Source organism: Salmo salar, chromosome ssa10 (assembly GCF_905237065.1).
Source record: "Salmo salar chromosome ssa10, Ssal_v3.1, whole genome shotgun sequence".
In the NCBI taxonomy this organism is placed as follows: domain Eukaryota; kingdom Metazoa; phylum Chordata; class Actinopteri; order Salmoniformes; family Salmonidae; genus Salmo; species Salmo salar.
Window position 1 is genome coordinate 34,026,236 of NC_059451.1, and position 19,438 is coordinate 34,045,673.

General features: G+C 42.9%; 1 protein-coding gene and 1 long non-coding RNA gene across 2 annotated transcripts in view; one reads left to right on the forward strand and one right to left on the reverse strand.

Moving 5' to 3' along the window:
* The window catches only part of LOC106560293 (carboxyl-terminal PDZ ligand of neuronal nitric oxide synthase protein), a 191,816-nt gene that overhangs the window by 57,138 nt on the left and 115,240 nt on the right, over positions 1 to 19,438 (reverse strand). Inside the window, exons 6-7 of the mRNA XM_014123046.2 lie at positions 1,730 to 1,874; positions 742 to 932 (exon numbers count right to left, since the gene is read on the reverse strand). Of these exons, the coding sequence (XP_013978521.1) occupies positions 742 to 932; positions 1,730 to 1,874 (336 nt within the window). The remainder of the gene's footprint in view (positions 1 to 741; positions 933 to 1,729; positions 1,875 to 19,438) is intronic.
* On the forward strand, positions 8,259 to 9,478 carry LOC106560294 (uncharacterized). The gene is made up of 4 exons (XR_001318569.2): positions 8,259 to 8,479; positions 8,626 to 8,811; positions 9,062 to 9,123; positions 9,230 to 9,478. It is a non-coding gene; the product is annotated as an uncharacterized lncRNA (long non-coding RNA).

Sequence of the window (19,438 nt, forward strand, 5' to 3'; positions counted from 1 at the left end):
CTACAAGCTATCTGACTACTAGAAGACACTCAGCATGCTGTAGCAAAGCTAATTATGGGCTTACGTTTATAGTTGTGAGTGTAGCTCTAACTACATGTTAATACCACGTTAATTACATGGTAACTAAGTGTTAACTAAGTGATAACTACTGACATGTACATAATTAAATGGAATGTTTATTTTACATGTAAACTACATCATGTTTCCATCCTGTCCAAGCAGCCTAGAGATAGAGGTCTAGCAGTTTAGAATCAGTCTTCGATCCAAGAATAGCAATTTTACCCAATATAACTAAATCTGTCGTAACATCAGACAAAGCTGTGTGTGGGGGTTCTCCCTGACTCACAAAAACAGTGTCACTGTACATATCAACCTATACATAGGCCACACAATATTGTTTTCCGCCTCCTCAAGCCATCTTTAGAGAGGCCACAATATATTGTATTCTCTGGTCCAAGCAATCTATAGATAGACCAATGGTATTGTATTCTCAGGTCCAAGCAATCTATAGACAGACCAATTGTATTATATTCCCTGGTGTAAGCAATCTATACAGTAGATAGACCAATGATATTGTATTAACTGGTCTAACAAGCAATTACTGTGTTCTCTTATTCCAGCCCTTAGTTAGAATACTGTATGTATGGAACTTTCATCCTGCTTTGCTTGCACCCCACTCCTCTCTCTCCCCCTCAAACACGCCCCAACCTCACCCCCCAAAACACATACACACCGCCATACCTTCTTGTCGTTGTCGATATTGTTGAGTTGTGTGTGGTCAGTCTTGGCGGTAGCATCCACTCCGTCCAGGTCAGTGACGCCGCGGTTAAACTCCTCGACTGTACTGTCCGGTAATGGTAAGGGAGCCTCCTCCGCATCGATGTCTGTCTCCACAGCAACCGCCGACTTCTCCGCTCCCGTTAACTCCCGGGCTGAGTGAACAAACACACCAACACATTGTCATAAGGAGGGCCAATGGCGTAACAGACTTCGTTGTTAGAAAAAAAGTTGCTACACCACAACATTTTTACATTACGTTAGAGAAACATAAAAAGATGAGAGGAGGGGGAGAGGACTCAGAGGTATATTGTTGAAAGTTGCTACACCAAAAGATGAGGAAGGACGACAAAAAAAGAGAGGGGGCAAGAGGGGAGGAGCTTCATTAAGGTGTTCTCCAGTGGTTCTCTTGTTCTCCCAGCTCTGACAATTAACACTCCAAATAAGCCCATTGGCTGTGCTCAGAGGCTCCTGAGGCTTACACTAGTGGGACAGACAGAGAGAGTTGGGATCAGCTCTCATGTGTGCGTGTGTGTGTGTGTCAAATCAAATTGTATTTGTCACATGCTTCGTAAACAACAGGTGTAGAATTACAGTGAAATGCTTACTTACGGGCTCTTCCCAACAATGCAGAGAGAAAAATAGAAAAATAATAGAAAGATAACACAAGGAATAAATGTGATGAGTCAAAAGATTTGGTGCAAAGGGGGGTCAATGCAGATGTGTGTGTGTGTGTGTGTGTGTGTGTGTGTGTTTGTGTATGTGTGAGCGTGGTGCGTGGGTGCTGTGGGCTCATCTGCATATGAAAGGATGCAGCAGTCACTGGAGCCAGAGTCCTCCCACCACTGTTCTGTTCCACAGTCTCTCTCTATAGACTGACTCATATGTGGTGCTATCCTCTCAAATGGTCTCTTACACTCAATCAGGAGTGTGTTTGTGTGTGTGTATTCACCTGAGAGCATGGACTCCTCGTTGCAGGTCTTGTCATTGTTTGCGTCCTCCTGTCCATCTGCGTTCTGGTGTGTGTGTTGCAAGCTGAGTTTATGACACACCTCGAATGCCTGGCCCACCGTCCGCACGATACGCATGGCCTGGGACTGGAGAGGATAGACGAAGGAGAGGAGAGAAGGGGGAGGAGGGGATGGAGGAAAGAGACAGAGACAGAGGGAGAGAGAGAGACTGGTTATTCAATGCTCTTTGATGAGCTACTGTGGATGACTTTTCTCTGTCTTTTAATGAAATATACTGTTCTCGGACCAGAGAAAGAGATAGAGAGAGTAAAGGGGAGAGACAGGTGGAAGAAATCAATAGCATTCCTATTCTTTTAAAATAGTTGGAGGAGGACTGGGGGGTAATAAGAGGTTGTCAAAGAGCAGCCAAGAACACTTCATCACACCACAATCAGAATGACTGGACAGGATGAGTGTGTGTGTATGTGAGTACATGTGTGGTGCATGTGCGTCTGTGGTCCCGTGTGGCTCAGTTGGTAGAGCATGGTGCTTGCAATACCAAGGTTCGATTCCCACGGGGAACCAGTATGAAAATGTATGCACTCACAACTATAAATCGCTTTGGATAAGAGCGTCTACTAAATTACGTAAATTAACATGATGGATTAGACCAGGGGTGTCAAACTCATATTGCACCGGGGGCCGCACTTGGTCTTCAAAGGAGGTCCGGAGGGCCGCACTGAAAATGTGTTATATTTCCTCACCGTCAAAATGTGCAAATAATAGTCCTCTATCCATAGTCTAGCTTTCTTTTTGGTGATTATAAGCGAGCTGTACAAAGTCAAGTATCTGTATAATTTCTACACAGTTTCGATTCATTTTTTGGTCATTTTAAAGTATATTGCGTCCCGCCTGTATGTTTGAGACCCTTGGATTAGACAGAGATGGATTGTGACAGGAGTGTGTGACATTGGTAGCATTGCAGTCTGAACGATTGTCTCTCTCTGCTCGGCCGAATAGAGAGCAAGACGACATTTCCATTCACACACTGCCTTGCGCTCGCACACACTCCCCCCCACACACAATTTCCTTCACACGGCCTTGTTTTTGCACCAAGATTACATTCACAACCATGTATAATCAATAGCAGGTGCAGCACTAGCATCGTTAGCCTTGATAGAGTCTTTACAGTCTTAGAAAAAATATGAGATTAAAGAACCTTTTACTAAAAAAGGTTATATATGGTGCATTCGGCAAGAATTCAGACGACTTGTCTTTTTCCACATTTTGCTACGTTACCGCCTTATTCAAAAATGTATTCAATTGTTTTTTCCCCTCATCAATCTACACACAATACCCCAAAATGACAAAACAAAAACAGGTTCAGGCATTTTGCAAATGTATTAAAAATTAAAATTATAAAATGTGCATAAGTATTCAGACATTTTACTCAGTACTTTGTTGAAGCACCTTTGGCAGCGATTACAGCCTCAAGTCTTCTTGGGAATGACGCTACAAGCTTGGCACACCTGTATTTGGGGAGTTTCCATTCTTCTCTGCAGATCCTCTCAAGCTCTGTCAGGTTGGATTGGGAGCGTTGCTGCACAGCTAGTTTCAGGTCTCTCCAGAGATATTTGACCGGGTTCAAGTCCGGGCTCTGGCTGGGCCACTCAAGGACATTGAGACTTGTCCCGAAGCCACTCCTGCGTTGTCTTGGCTGTGTGTTTAGGGTCGTTGTTCTGTTGGAAGGTGAACCTTCGCCCCATTCTGAGGTCCTGAGCGCACTGGAGCAGGTTTTCATCAAGGATCTCTCTGTACTTTGCTCCATTCATCTTTCCCTCAATCCTGACTAGTCTCCCAGTCCCTGCCGCTGAAAAACATCCCTACAGCATGATGTTGCCACCACCATGCTTCACTGTAGGGATGTTGGCAGGTTTCCTCCTTGGCATTCAGGCCAAAGAGTTCAATCTTGGTTTCATCAAACCAGAGAATCTTGTTTCTCATGGTCTGAGAGTCCTTTAGGTGCCTTTTGGCAAACTCCAAGCAGGCTGTCATGTGCCTTTTACTGAGGAGTGGCTTTCGTCTGGCCACTCTACCATAGACGCCTGATTAGTGGAGTGCTGCAGAGATGGTTGTCCTTCTGGAAGGTTCTTCCATCTCCACAGAGAAACTCTGGAGCTCTGTCAAATTGACCATTGGGTTCTTGGTCACCTCCCTGACCAAGGCCCTTCTCCCCCGAGCGCTCAGTTTGGCCGGGCGGCCAGCTCTATGAAGAGTCTTGGTGCTTCCAAACTTCTTCCATTTAAGAATGATGGAGTCCACTGTGTTCTTGGGGAGCTTCAATACCACATACATTTTTTGGTACCCTTCCCAAAATCTGTGCCTCGACACAATCCTGTCGCGGAGCTCTGCAGACAATTCCTTCGACCTCATGGCTTAGATTTTGCTCTGACATGCACTGTCAACTGTGGGACCTTATATAGACAGGTGTGTGCCTTTCCAAATCATATCTAATCAATTGGATTTACCACAGATGGACTCCAATAAAGTTGTAGAAACATCAAGGATGATCAATGGAAACAGGATGCACCTAAGCTCAATTTCTAGTCTCATAGCAAAGAGTCTGAATACTTATGTAAATAAGGTATTTCTGTTTTTTATTTTTAATACATTTGCAAAAATTTCTAAAAACCTGTTTTAACTTTGTCATTATGGGATATTGTGTGTAGATTGATAATGGAAAACAATAATTTAATCAATTTTAGAACAAGGCTGTAACGTAAGAAAATGTGGAAAAAGTGAAGGGGTCTGAATACTTTCCGAATGCACTGTATATTCACTGTTTGTATACATGCAGTTGAAGTCGGAAGTTTACATACACTTAGGTTGGAGTCATTAAAACTCATTTTTCAACCACTCCACAAATTTCTTGTTAACAAACTATAGTTTTGGCAAGTCGGTTAGGAAATCTACTTTGTGCATGATTTTTCCAACAATTGTTTACAGACAGATTATTTCATTTATAATTCACTGTATCAAAATTCCAGTGGGTCAGAAGTTTACATACACTAAGTTGACTGCACGTTTAAACAGCTTGGAACATTCCAGAAAATGATAGGCTAATTGACATCATTTGAGTCAATTGGAGGTGTACCTATGGATGTATTTCAAGGGCTACCTTCAAACTCAGCGCCTCTTTGCTTGACATCATGGGAGAATCAAAAGAAATCAGCCAAGACCTTAGAAAAAAAATTGTAGACCTCCACAAGTCTGGCTCATCCTTGGGAGCAATTTCCAAATGCCTGAAGGTACCATGTTATTCTGTACAAACAATAGTATGCAAGTATAAACACCATGGACCACGCAGTCGTCATACCGCTCAGGAAGGAGATGCGTTCTGTCTCTTAGACATGAACGTACTTTGGTGCGAAATGGCTGGAGGAAATAGGTATAAAAGTATCTGTATCCACAGTAAAACGAGTCCTAAATCAATATAACCTGAAAGGTCGCTCAGCAAGGAAAAAGCCACTGCTCCAAAACCGGCATAAAAAAAGACAGATTACGGTTTGAAACTGCACATGGGGACAAAGATCATACTTTTTGGAGAAATGTCCTCTGGTCTGATGAAACAAAAATAGAACTGTTTGGCCATAATGACCATCGTTATGTTTGGAGGAAAAAGGGGGATGCTTGCAAGCTGAAGAACACCATCCCAACCGTGAAGCATGGGAGTGGCAGCATCATGTTGTGGGGGTGCTTTGCTGCAGGAGGGACTGGTGCACTTCTCAAAACAGATGGCATCATGAGGAAAAAAATGATGTGGATATATTGAAGCAACATCTCAAGACAGCCAGGAAGTTAAATCTTGGTCGCAAATGGGTCTTCCAAATGGACATTGACCCCAAGCATACTTCCAAAGTTGTGGCAAAATGGCTTAAGAACAACAAAGTCAAGGTATGGGAGTTGTCATCACAAAGCCCTGACCTCAATCCCATAGAACATTTGTGGGCAGAACTGAAAAGGCATGTGCGAGCAAGGAAGCCTACAAACCTGACTCATTTACACCAGCTCTGTCAGGAGGAATGGGCCAAAATTCACCCAACTTATTGTGGGAAGCTTGTGGAGGGCTACTCTAAACGTTTGACCCAAGCTAAACAATTTAAAGGAAACGCTAACAAATACTAATTGAGTGTATGTAAACTTCTGACCCACTGGTAATGTGATAAAAGAAATAAAAGCTGAAATAAATAATTCTCTCTACTATTATTCTGACATTTCACATTCTTAAAATAAGATGGTGATCCTAACTGACCTAAGACAGGGAATTTTTATTCAGATTAAATGTCAGGAATTGTGAAAAACTGAGTTTAACCTGTTAGGGCTAGGGGGCAGTATTGACACGGCTGGATAAAAAACATACCCGAATTTAATCTGGTTACCACTCCTACCCAGTAACTAGAATATGCATATACTTATTACATATGGATAGAAAACACCCTACATTTTCTAAAACTGTTTGAATGGTGTCTGTGAGTATAACAGAACTCAAATGGCAGGTCAAAACCTGAGAGATTCCTTTACAGGAAGTGGCCTGTCTGACCATTTCTTGAACTTCTTTTCCATCTCTATCATTTACTAAGGATCTCTGCTCTAACGTGACACTTCCCACGTCGTCCATAGGCGCTCAGAGCCCGGGAAAAAACAGAATGTCGTCATTCCAGCCCCAGGCTGAAACACATTATCGCCTTTCTCAAGTGGCCGATCAAGGGACACTGGGCTTATGCGCGTGACCCCGACCGCCCCCGCCTTTGGGATTTTTTCCTCTGTTTGCCGAAAAGGAGATTCCCTGTCGGAATATTATCGCTTTTCTACGAGAAAAGTGTCGTAAAAATTGATTTTAAACAGCGGTTGACATGCTTCGAAGTACGGTAATGGAATATTTAGAATTTTATTGTCACGAATTGCGCCATGCGCGTGACACTTCTTTACTATTTCGGATAGTGTCTGGAACGCACGAACAAAACGCCGCTATTCGGATATAATGATGGATTATTTTGGACCAAACCAACATTTGTTATTGAAGTAGCAGTCCTGGGTGTGCATTCTAACGAAGACAACAAAAGGTAATCAAACTTTTATAATAGTAAATATGATTATGGTGAGTGCTAAACTTGCCGGGTGTCTAAATAGCGAGCCCGTGAAGCCTGGGCTATGTACTTAGAATATTGCAAAATGTGCTTTCACCAAAAAGCTATTTTAAAATCGGACATATCGAGTGCATAGAGGAGGTCTGTATCTATAATTCTTAAAATAATTGTTATGCTTTTTGTGAACGTTTATCGTGAGTAATTTAGTAAAATGTTAGCGAATTCCCCGGAAGTTTGCGGGGGGTATGCTAGTTCTGAACGTCACATGCTAATGTAAAAAGCTGGTTTTTGATATAAATATGAACTTGATTGAACAAAACATGCATGTATTGTATAACATAATGTCCTAGGGTTGTCATCTGATGAAGATCATCAAAGGTGAGTGCTGCATTTAGCTGTCTTCTGGGTTTTGGTGACATTATATGCTGGCTTGAAAAATGGGTGTCTGATTATTTCTGGCTTGGTACTCTGCTGACATAATCTAATGTTTTGCTTTCGTTGTAAAGCCTTTTTGAAATCGGACAGTGTGGTTAGATTAACGAGAGTCTTGTCTTTAAATGGCTGTAAAATAGTCATATGTTTGAGAAATTGAAGTAATAGGATTTTTAAGGTTTTGAAAATCGCGCCACAGGCTGGCAGTGGCTGTTACGTAGCGTCCCACCTAGCCCATAGAGGTTAAATGTACTTCGCTAAGGTGTATGTAAACCTCCGACTTCCACCTGTGGCGGCGGCAGGTAGCCTAGTGGTTAGAGTGTTGGACTAGCAACCGGAAGGTTGCAAGATCAAATCCTTGAGCTGACAAGGTAAAACAAATCTGTTGTTTTCCCCCTGAACAAGGCAGTTAACCCACTATTCCTCAGCCGTCATTGAAAAAAAAAAAATGTTCTTAACCGACTTGCCTAGTTAAATAAAAAGGTTAAAAAAAATATCTATATACAGTTTTTCACAATTCCTGACATTTAATCCTATAAGGTCTATGTGGCAAACAGCAAGGTTCATACAAACCTTTGCTGTTGCAATCTAAATGCTAGCTAAAAGTAAGAGGAAATAATGTGTTTAATAAAAGCAATCACTCTTAGGGTGTGTTCTATATAGAACCTTTTGGTCAATTCAAAATGTAACTGCCATTCCGATTCAAAAATCAACTGCCATTCCAGCATGACAACTAGGCTTCGGTGGTATATCGTGTATACCGTATACAGGGGTATTTGGAAAAAGCCACATAGCGTCAATATTGTTAACTATTTCTTTGAAGTTTGTTTTATAAATTTGAATATTTGTAGCTACTTTTTAAGGAAAGACCTACAGTCAACTTCTGTAATACGTTAGGAGATAAAGAACATTGCGTTCTTAATTTCACCTATCACATTGTTATGAAGTTTACGGTAGTCCCCAGTCACGTGTCATGTGGTGTTTGCTTACAAGCACACAAGGAAGAGAGACCAGAGCCTTGTGAGTCACTCACTGTTGTGCAGCATGCGCCAGGCGAACTCGCTAAGTGGTTAGCTTCTTCCAAAATCAAGCATTCACTTGGTAACAGCAGAGGATCCTGTTCTGGATTAAGAGCCTTGCTGCCTAATATTTGTTTTGTACAAGCAGCAAACTGTGAGTAGCATTTTTGAGTTACTTCTATACTTGTATCGATTAGATAAGAAACTGTACAAAATGTTTGCAATGTGCTTTACATTTAGTTAGCATTCTCTATGGGATTTTACATGTACTTGTTAGCATTACTAACCTTTGGATTACAGAGTATCAGTGGGGTTTGAAAACAGCGCCAGTACCGGTATTTCAGAATATCCCGGAATGGCACAAGGTCGGTATGAAGGTATGACAATTTGGATACTGCCCAAACCTAATGACAACACAAGAGGACGGTGGTTGAACCAACTTGCAAGTTGCCTACCAATAAGCACGTTCTTTTTCAACGTATTAAGGTAAGCAAAGTTGATTATTTTATTAAAATATATGAAGCCAAAGTCATATGATAAACTATAGGCTAGACAAATAAAGTTGAAATATTAGCAGAATTTGAACATGTTTGTGAGTTAGGGTGACTTAAAGTAGCTTTCAAGCTAGCCAGCTAACTCTTTCAAATACAAATTATTTGTTATTACGGGATATTCCAAATAGAGCTACAGACCCAGCCTGACATTGGCAATGAGCTAATTGATACTTTTATTTCAGTATGGAGTCAATTGAAGGGACGGTGTTTTATGAGGCCATTAGAAAACCTACTGACAGAGGAGGTATGCATAAAATATTTAGAATAAATTATGTCTTAATTTTGGCAGATTAACTCATGCTTATTTCTCAAGATTAACTGTTTTTTTTCTCCTTCTTCACTGGAACCAGTCAGGCAACAACCCATACTGTACTGCCCAGCCGCTAGGGAGTTGGACTTGTGGGCGGTTCGAATGCTGGGCCAGGCGCTGGAAAGAAATGGGTGGAATTGATCTCACAACTGGAGGGCTGCTGGGTTCATATCCTCAAAACATTCCCTTACCGTTGGGCCCTTGAGCAAGGTCCTTAACCCCACAACATGCTCTCCATCCAGGGGTGCTGTGCTGTAGCTTGAACCTGTGCCAGACTCAACTGTATGTGTGAGGTGTGCTGTTTGGGGGGGTGGGGGGGGGGGTTGAGAACGGAGCAGAAGACACATTATTGTTCTCTATAACTAATGGACAAAGATGTATTGTATTGAAGTCAGCCAGAGTTGATGTGGGCCATCATTCAAACAAAGAGATGCCTCTCTGCTGGCCACCAGTGCATATTTCTAAACTATGCTTGCATATAATGACAATACATTCTAAAAACTATGCTGGTATTATTTGTCCATTATTTAATTGTTTATGAAATTATATTCTTAGCTAAAAATGTTACTATTTAGTAATAGTAGCCATAATAAATGGCAACATTCAGTGTTCTACATGGAACCATTTTGGTTCAGTGAAGAACTTTTAGGGTTTCCATATGTGAAGCAAGCGACAGAACCCTTTTTGGTTCTATAAGGATTTAATTTTTTGGAAGAGTGTAGCCCAGATTAAGGACCAGAAGCACTAACATTGTTAGCACCATTTTCCTTGTTAGTCATTAGCCCAGATTAAGTACCAGCAGTACTACCATCGTTAGCATCGTTAGAGTTGTAAACCCAGATAAAGGACCAGCAGTAGAACAGCCCCCTAACATTAGTGTGTCATAATGACTATCTCGGTCTCTCTAACTGCCAAGCCTTTGTTCTGAGTCAAGGTGTTTCCCTCCAATTCAGCCTGCCAATTAACATCCATTATGGCTCAACAGTTTCTCAGACAGTCATTAAAACAGACAGGCCTGGGGTGCAACTGTGACTGCTCTGAACAATGGCAAGGGGACTGACTAAGAGGATGTCTTTGAAGATGAATTATCAGATTCATTAATTTGGAAAATGTAGCCAGATTGGTGAGTATTTGCATGGTCAAATAATGTTAGCCACCTGCTGGCTCAGTCTCCTGGGTGATGGATGCCCAAAGCTATGCCACTTGGCCCATGCCAGGGCCCTGTGTCTGAGACTGGCAGAGCGTGGCAACTGGCAATGGATAGGAAGGACACACACAAGTCAGTCATCCCTTAGTCCAGGCCTCTGGTCTCTAATGGGTTCTCCCTGCAAGTCTCCCCCTCGTTTAAATGTCTGTGATGGAGACAGCCTCGTTAATTACTCTGCTTTAAACTGTCCACACGAGGACAGCTTGAGAGGAGGGAGGTAGGAATTTATTTGTATTTATTCAAATGTATTTAAAAAAGGGAAATCCCATTGAGACCAAGGCCTCTTTTACAAGGGAGCCCTGCACACAATCATACAAATCCCCAATATTTACAATTCCAATGCAATAAAGCATTTATGAAAAGTAACTTACAAAACACGATCATGAAAAACAAACATTCCTCAATAAAATAAGTAATCAACCAGCAGTCTGAACTGCCCTAGCGGCACCAAAACATCCAACTTTAGAGAGTCTGGGAGAATGGAGGGAGAGGGAGGAATAGAGAGAGAGACAATAACAGAAAAAGGGATAGGGATCAGTGTTCCGGAGTTCCAAATTGAACAGCAGCTGCTGAAAAAATGAGCTCCTACAGATATTGTAATTGACATGTTTTTTTTTTTGTTGAGTTTTTTTGAGTGAAGTACATTGGAAAAAAGCAAAAGAAAACTGCAAGACTGAATTGGAGACAAAACAAGCAACAAAGAAAGAAGATAGGCTTTTGAAAAAGTAACTCTTTTTCATAAAATTGTACAGTTAGCTAGCTGAATTGTTTACCAGTTGCTAAGCAGTTGCTAGGGACTCTCCTGGAAGAAGCTAGCTAGTTAACAAAGAATAACAAAGAATATCTAGTTAACAGAAGAAAAGAAAGACAAAATAAGGACAGAAGAAAAAGGACATCAAAGTGAAACAGTCCTCTAAAGACACAAGAGACAATAGTACAAGAAACAACGCTTCTATTGCGTTTATATTCTATTTCTCTAGCTTCTTCAAGGTTTCCAAGATGGCATAGCAGTCAGACGTCCTTTGTTCTCGTCTTGTCACGTGTGTATGTATTTGATGTCTTTTTGTCTTTTTCTTCGCATATCTTTTTGTATATTTTTTATAGAAACTTCAAAACACTCTCCTGCAACCCACCTCACCAAATGTGGTGCTGATCTGTTTTTTCTTTTCTTTTTTTTTATTCAAAAGTATTATTCACCTCGTAAAGCTATCGCCAGTTTTGTACAACGTGACCCAGACCAGAGCATACCGGACCTATTTTCTCTCCCTATCCCCGAATTTCTACCGCAAGCTCTGGACATTTACACCTGGATCTTGCAGCTACCTAGCTGCTATCCAAGTCACTATTGGCTAATGTCGATTCCGGCGCAAACACCAATTATCCCGGAGCTAGCCAGCTGAAGAGTTCCATCAGCCACTCCTGGACTACAATCACCTATCCGTACCCGTTTTACTGCTGATGCGGAGCCCAACCGGGCCTTCACGACTGGAATTCCGACGTTATCTGCCCGAGGGAGTTATTCAACTGGCCCCTCCATCGCAACGTAACCTGAACGCCCATCTGCTAACTGCGGCCCGCTAATCGTTAGCTGTCTTGAGCATATCGGCTGCTATCTGAACAGGTCTATCGAACAATTTTCTTGGGCCACTATAACTATTTTGACAATTGGATTGGTCCCCTCTACCACACGGAACCCACTAATCTACCGACGGGGTAGCTAAAAACAGACCTCCATCTTCTGCTAGCTTGCTACCCATGGCTCGGCTAGCTGTCTGAATCGCCATGACCCCAACCAACCTCACTACTCACTGGACCCTTATGATCACTCGGCTAAGCATGCCTCTCCTTAATGTCAATATGCCTTGTCCATTGCTGTTCTGGTTAGTGTTTATTGGCTTATTTCACTGTAGAGCCTCTAGCCCTGCTCATTATACCTTATCCAACCCTTCAGTTCCACCACCCACACATGCGATAACATCACCTGGTTTCAATGATGTTTCTAGAGACAATATCTTATTTTTTATCATCACTCAATGCCTAGGTTTACCTCCACTGTATTCACATCCTACCATACCTTGTGTGTACAGTATACCTTGAATCTATTTTATCGCCCCCAGAAACCTGCTCCTTTTACTCTCTGTTCCGGATGTCCTAGACGGCCAATTCTCATGGCTTTTAGCCGTACCCTTATCCTACTCCTCCTCTGTTCCTCTGGCGATCTAGAGGTGAATCCAGGCCCTGCAGTGCCTAGCTCCACTCCTATTCCCCAGGCGCTCACTTTTGATGACTTCTGTAATCGTAAAAGCCTTGGTTTCATGCATGTTAACATTAGAAGCCTCCTCCCTAAGTTTGTTTTATTCACTGCTTTAGCACACTCTGCCAACCCGGATGTCTTAGCCATGTCTGAATCCTGGCTTAGGAAGACCACCAATAACTCTGAAATCTCCATCCCTAACTACAACATTTTCAGACAAGATAGAACGGCCAAAGGGGTCGGTGTTGCAATCTACTGCAGAGATAGCCTGCAGATCTCTGTCCTACTATCCAGGTCTGCATCCAAACAATTTGAACTTCTACTTTTAAAAATCCACCTCCCTAAAAACAAGTCTCTCACCATTGCCGCCTGCTATAGACCACCCTCTGCCCCCAGCTGTGCTCTGGACACCATATGTGAACTGATTTCCCCCCATCTATCTTCAGAGCTTGTGCTGCTAGGTGACCTAAACTGTGACATACTTAACACCCCGGCCATCCTACAATCTATGCTTGATTCCCTCAATCTCACACAAATTATCAATGAACCTACCAGGTACAACTCCAATGCCGTAAACACAGGCACCTTCATAGATATCATCCGAACCAACTTGCCCTCTAAATACACCTCTGCTGTTTTCAACCAAGATCTCAGCGATCAATTGCCTGCATCCGTAATGGGTCAGTGGTCAAACGACCTCCACCCATCACTATCAAACGCTCCCTGAAACACTTCAGTGAGCAGGCCTTTCTAATCAACCTGGCCCGGGTATCCTGGAAGGATATCGACCTCATCCCGTCAGTAGCGGATGCCTGGTTATTTTTTTTTTTAAATGTCTTCCTCACCATCTTAAATAAGCATGCCTCATTCAAGAAATTTAGAACCAGAAACAGATATAGCCCTTGGTTCTCTCCAGTTCTTCTGCATTAGCATCGAACAGCCCCCGTGAAATGCAACTTTTTAGGGAAGTTAGAAACCAATATACACAGGCAGTTAGAAAAGCCAAGGCTAGCTTTTTCAAGCAGAAATTTGCTTCCTGCAACACAAACTCAAAAAAGTTCTGGGACATTGTAAAGTCCATGGAGAATAAGAGCACCTCCTCCCAGCTGCCCACTGCACTGAGGATAGGAAACTCTGTCACCACCGATAAATCCACTATAATTGAGAATTTCAAAAAGGATTTTACTACGGCTGGCCATGCTTTCCACCTGGCCACCCCTACCCCGGTCAACAGCACTGCACCCCCCACAGCAACTCGCCCAAGCCTTCCCCATTTCTCCTTCTCCCAAATCCAGTCAGCTGATGTTCTGAAAGAGCTGCAAAATCTGGACCACCACAAATCAGCCGGGCTAGACAATCTGGACCCTTTCTTTCTAAAATTATCTGCCGAAATTGTTGCAACCCCTATTACTAGCCTGTTCAACCTCTCTTTCGTGTCGTGTGAGATTCCCAAAGATTGGAAAGCAGCTGTGGTCATCCCCCTCTGCAAAGGGGGCGACACTCTTGACCCAAACTGCTACAGACCTATATCTATCCTACCCTGCCTTTCTAAGGTCTTCGAAAGCCAAGTTAACAAACAGATCACCGACCATTTCGAATCCCACCGTACCTTCTCCGCTATGCAATCTGGTTTCAGAGCTGGTCATGGGTGCACCTCAGCCACGCTCAAGATCCTAAATGATATCTTAAAGAAACAGTACTGTGCAGCCGTATTCATTGACCTGGCCAAGGCTTTCGACTCTGTCAATCACCACATCCTCATCGGCAGACTCAACAGCCTTGGTTTCTCAAATGATTGCCTCGACTGGTTCACTAACTACTTCTCCGACAGAGTTCAGTGTGTCAAATCTGAGGGCCTATTGTCCGGGCCTCTGGCAGTCTATGGGGGTGCCACAGGGTTCAATTCTTGGGCCGACTCTCTTCTCTGTATATATCAATGATGTCGCTCTTGCTGCTGGTGAGTCTCTGATCCACCTCTACGCAGACGACACCATTCTGTATACTTCTGGCCCTTCTTTGGACACTGTGTTAACAACCCTCCAGACGAGCTTCAATGCCATACAACTCTCCTTCCGTGGCCTACAACTGCTCTTAAATACAAGTAAAACTAAATGCATGCTCTTCAACCGATCGCTGCCTGCACCTGCCCGCCTGTCCAGCATCACTATTCTGGACAGTTCTGACTTAGAATATGTGGACCACTACAAATACCTAGGTGTCTGGTTAGACTGTAAACTCTCCTTCCAGACTCACATAAAACATCTCCAATCCAAAGTTAAATCTAGAATTGGCTTCCTATTTCGCAACAAAGCATCCTTCACTCATGCTGCCAAACATACCCTCGTAAAACTGACCATCTTACCGATCCTCGACTTTGGCGATGTCATTTACAAAATAGCCTCTAACACCCTACTCAACAAATTGGATGCAGTTTATCACAGTGCCATCCGTTTTGTCACCAAAGCTCCATATACTACCCACCACTGCGACCTGTACTGGCTCTCGGCTGGCTCTCTTGGCTGGCTCTCGCTTCATACTCGTCGCCAAACCCACTGGCTCCATGTCATCTACAAGACCCTGCTAGGTAAAGTCCCGCATTATCTCTGCTCGCTGGTCACCATATCTGTACCCACCGTAGCACGCGTTCCTGCAGGTATATCTCACTTGTCACCCCCAAAGCCAATTCCTCCTTTGGTCGCCTCTCCTTCCAGTTCTCTGCTGCCAATGACTGGAACGAACTACAAAAATCTCTGAAACTGGAAACACTTATCTCCCTCACTGGCTTTAAGCACCAGCTGTCAGAGCAGCTCACAGATCACTATACCTGTACATAGCCCATCTATAAATAGCCCAAACAACTACCTCTTCCCCTACTGTATTTATTTATTTTGCTATTTTGCACCCCAGTATTTCTACTTTGCATACTCATCTACTGTCAAATCTACCATTACAGTATTTTAATTGCTATCTTGTATTTACTTCGCCACCATGGCCTATTTATTGCCTTTACCTCCCTTATCTCACCTCATTTGCTCACATTGTATATAGACTTATTTTTCTACTTTTCTAGATATTTTTATTTTTAAACACAACACATTGAATTATTGAACATTTACACATTACACATTATTGAACAATTACATTTTATTTATTTTCTTTTTAACTAGTAAACCTACACATTCTGAACAATTAGTTTGAAGCAGTGTATTGGTAGTTAGTTAACATGCTACCTAACTGATCAACAATTATAGGTACAAGCTAATAACAAGGTATATATGCTATCTTATTGAACAAGCAACATAACCCAAATAATGATGTGTGCACTAGGCATCTCTCTCCAGCTCGTTGTGCTGCTTGGCTGGCTAGCTGCTCAATGGTTTCCTCCAGATATTGCCACTGTTCTCATTGACACTGCAGTGCACACTGTCACCATCAGCTGTGTGTCTCTCTGCCAGTTCCAGAAAGTCCACTCCTTGCATACGTACTGTAAATATGATGAATCATAGATTGGCAAGGAAATCCTTTTCATCTTCACTGTCCAACTGCATTGTCACGGAGCTGGAACCAGCAGTAGAGAATGGAGCGACCTTAAAGCTGTATGCTGCTGTGGTGCCAAACTGCTGCAGAACTTAACTTGGTAGTTTATGCTGGTAACAGGTATCACCAGCGAGCTTCAGTCCATACTGCACCAGGAGTATGGAGTTGAGTGTGCAGTGACATTCTATTTCTTAACTTTGACTTGACCACACTCATTTGACTGAACAGCCGTTCAACCTCCGCATTTGAGTGTGGCAAGGAGAGGGCAGCAAGTGCAGCTTTGCAGTTCTTCAAATGGATTTGACCCGGAAGAGTCCGTGTAGTCACACACTTCACTCCAAAACTCGACTGTATTTTCAGTTGAGTCCCACCTAAACAGATGGATGTTTCTCCATTGGGAAACAATTTTATCAATTGTTTGGGGCTTATACCCCAGTAGCTCAGCTACTTTGATAATTTCAGTGGTGCCTTTATTGTGCTTTAGCATTTCCTTAACAATGAACAAGGCCATGTTTCGCAAGGCTTCTAGGTTCTCTGGGAGCCTTGCTTGCAGCTCCTTGCTTAAAGCAACAATGTAGTTGATGCACTGTCTCCGAATGACCTTTTCGTCCTCTGGCGCAAGACTGAGTTGGTACACCGTGCTCTCGAAAAGGTACCCAAGGTATGGTGATGGACGGAGATGTCCATCAATGGCTTCCTTCAGGACATCCATTTTTGCCATAGGGTTGACTACTCTGCTGCAAATTGATGTTAAGAGGTGTACCAGATTGTCAAAAAGCTTGACAGGATCTGTTTGCTCTCCCTCAAATGACTTCACTGCAACTTGAACATCGGACAGGGTTGATTTCAAGAATGTCAGGTAGACATAGTTGGTCTTGTCGATGTACATGCGTGGAGCACATCTGCCATGTATCAATGCTCACTGGCCTTTGTCAACTCAAAGTGGAGCTTCAGTTCTTCCCACTGGCTCAATATACGAGTTACCGCAGGCTCAATCGATAGCCAACATGTGGCACACACTTTGGTGATTCTCAGGAGTTTCTGGCCACAATTAATGGTGGCATACAGCGAGGGAAAAAAGTATTTGATCCCTTGCTGATTTTGTACGTTTGCCCAGTGACAAAGAAATGATCAGTCTATAATTTTAATGATAGGTTTATTTGAACAATGAGAGACAGAATTACAACAAAAAAATACTGAAAAACGCATGTCAAAAATTTTATTAAATGATTTGCATTTTAATGAGGGAAATAAGTATTTGACCTCTCTGCAAAACATGACTTAGTACTTGGTGGCAAAACCCTTGTTGGCAATCACAGAGGTCAGATGTTTCTTGTAGAGTGCCACCAGGTTTGCACACATCTCAGGAGGGACTTTGTCCCACTCCTCTTTGCAGATCTTCTCCAAGTAATTAAGGTTTCGAGGCTGACGTTTGGCAACTCGAACCTTCAGCTCCCTCCACAGATTTTCTATGGGATTAAGGTCTGGAGACTGGCTAGGCCACTCCAGGACCTTAATGTGTTTCTTCTTGAGCCACTCCTTTGTTGCCATGGCCATGTGTTTTGGGTCATTGTCATGCTGGAATACCCATCCACGACCCATTTTCAATGCCCTGGCTGAGGGAAGGAGGTTCTCACCCAAGATTTGACAGTACATGGCCCCGTCCATCGTCCCTTTGATGCGGTGAAGTTGTCCTGTCCCCTTAGCAGAAAAACACCCCCAAAGCATAATGTTTCCACCTCCATGTTTGACGGTGGGGATGGTGTTCTTGGGGTCATAGGCAGCATTCCTCCTCCTCCAAACACGGCGAGTTGAGTTGATGCCAAAGAGCTCCATTTTGGTCTCGTCTGACCACAACAATTTCACCAGTTGTCCTCTGAATCATTCAGATGTTCATTGGCAAACTTCAGACGGGCATGTATATGTTCTTTCTTGAGCAGGGGGACCTTGCGGGCGCTGCAGGATTTCAGTCCTTCACGGCGTAGTGTGTTACCAATTGTTTTCTTGGTGACTATGGTCCCAGCTGCCTTGAGATCATTGACAAGATCCCCCCGTGTAGTTCTGGGCTGATTCCTCACCATTCTCATGATCATTGCAACTCCACGAGGTGAGATCTTGCATGGAGCCCCAGGCCGAGGGAGATTGACAGTTCTTTTGTGTTTCTTCCATTTGCAAATAATCGCACCAACTGTTGTCACCTTCTCACCAAGCTGCTTGGCGATGGTCTTGTAGCCCATTCCAGCCTTGTGTAGGTCTACAATCTTGTCCCTGACATCCTTGGAGAGCTCTTTGGTCTTGGCCATGGTGGAGAGTTTGGAATCTGATTGATTGATTGCTTCTGTGGACAGGTGTCTTTTATACAGGTAACAAGCTGAGATTAGGAGCACTCCCTTTAAGAGTGTGCTCCTAATCTCAGCTCGTTACCTGTATAAAAGACACCTGGGAGCCAGAAATCTTTCTGATTGAGAGGGGGTCAAATACATATTTCCCTCATTAAAATGCAAATCAATTTATAACATTTGACATGCGTTTTTCAGGATTTTTTGTTGTTGTTATTCTGTCTCTCACTGTTCAAATAAACCTACCATTAAAATTATAGACTGATCATTTCTTTGTCAGTGGGCAAACGTACAAAATCAGCAGGGGATCAAATACTTTTTTCCCCTCACTGTACACTGCTTTGTACGCCTCGTGCCGTTTTGGGGAAATCAAAAACCAGTTGTAGGTTTTCCTGATTAAGTACTCAACGCTCCTAGGGATGGTTTCTTTGGATGCTGCACTGACAGCCAATTGTAAAAAATGGCACACACAGCAGATGAGTACCAAATTGGGCAATGCACATTCTTCCTTTAAAATCTTGTACTGAAATACTGAATCACCACACCCAGGTATTTCGAGATACTGACATCAGTGGACTCATCCAAAAGGAGACTGAACTTCTCATCCCCCATATCTAATGTTAACCTTTTGAGAAAATAAGGAGCCAGTATTCCCCTAATCATTTCTATGCACTTTGTGCGGTACAATTGGAAGTTTGTTGCTGCCACAGAATCTGAAACGGCAGCTTTGCAAGCCATACCTAAATGGTTGCATGCTAGCAGTGAACAATGCTCCACAATGGCCATTGCCATAGTAGCTTCTGTGCTTTTGCAGTTATCCACTTTCTTAACCAAATGTGGTAATGTAGAGTGCGTTACGGGGTTGTACGGTTTTGATTTATTTATATGTTTTGCTGTAGCACAATGTTTTTT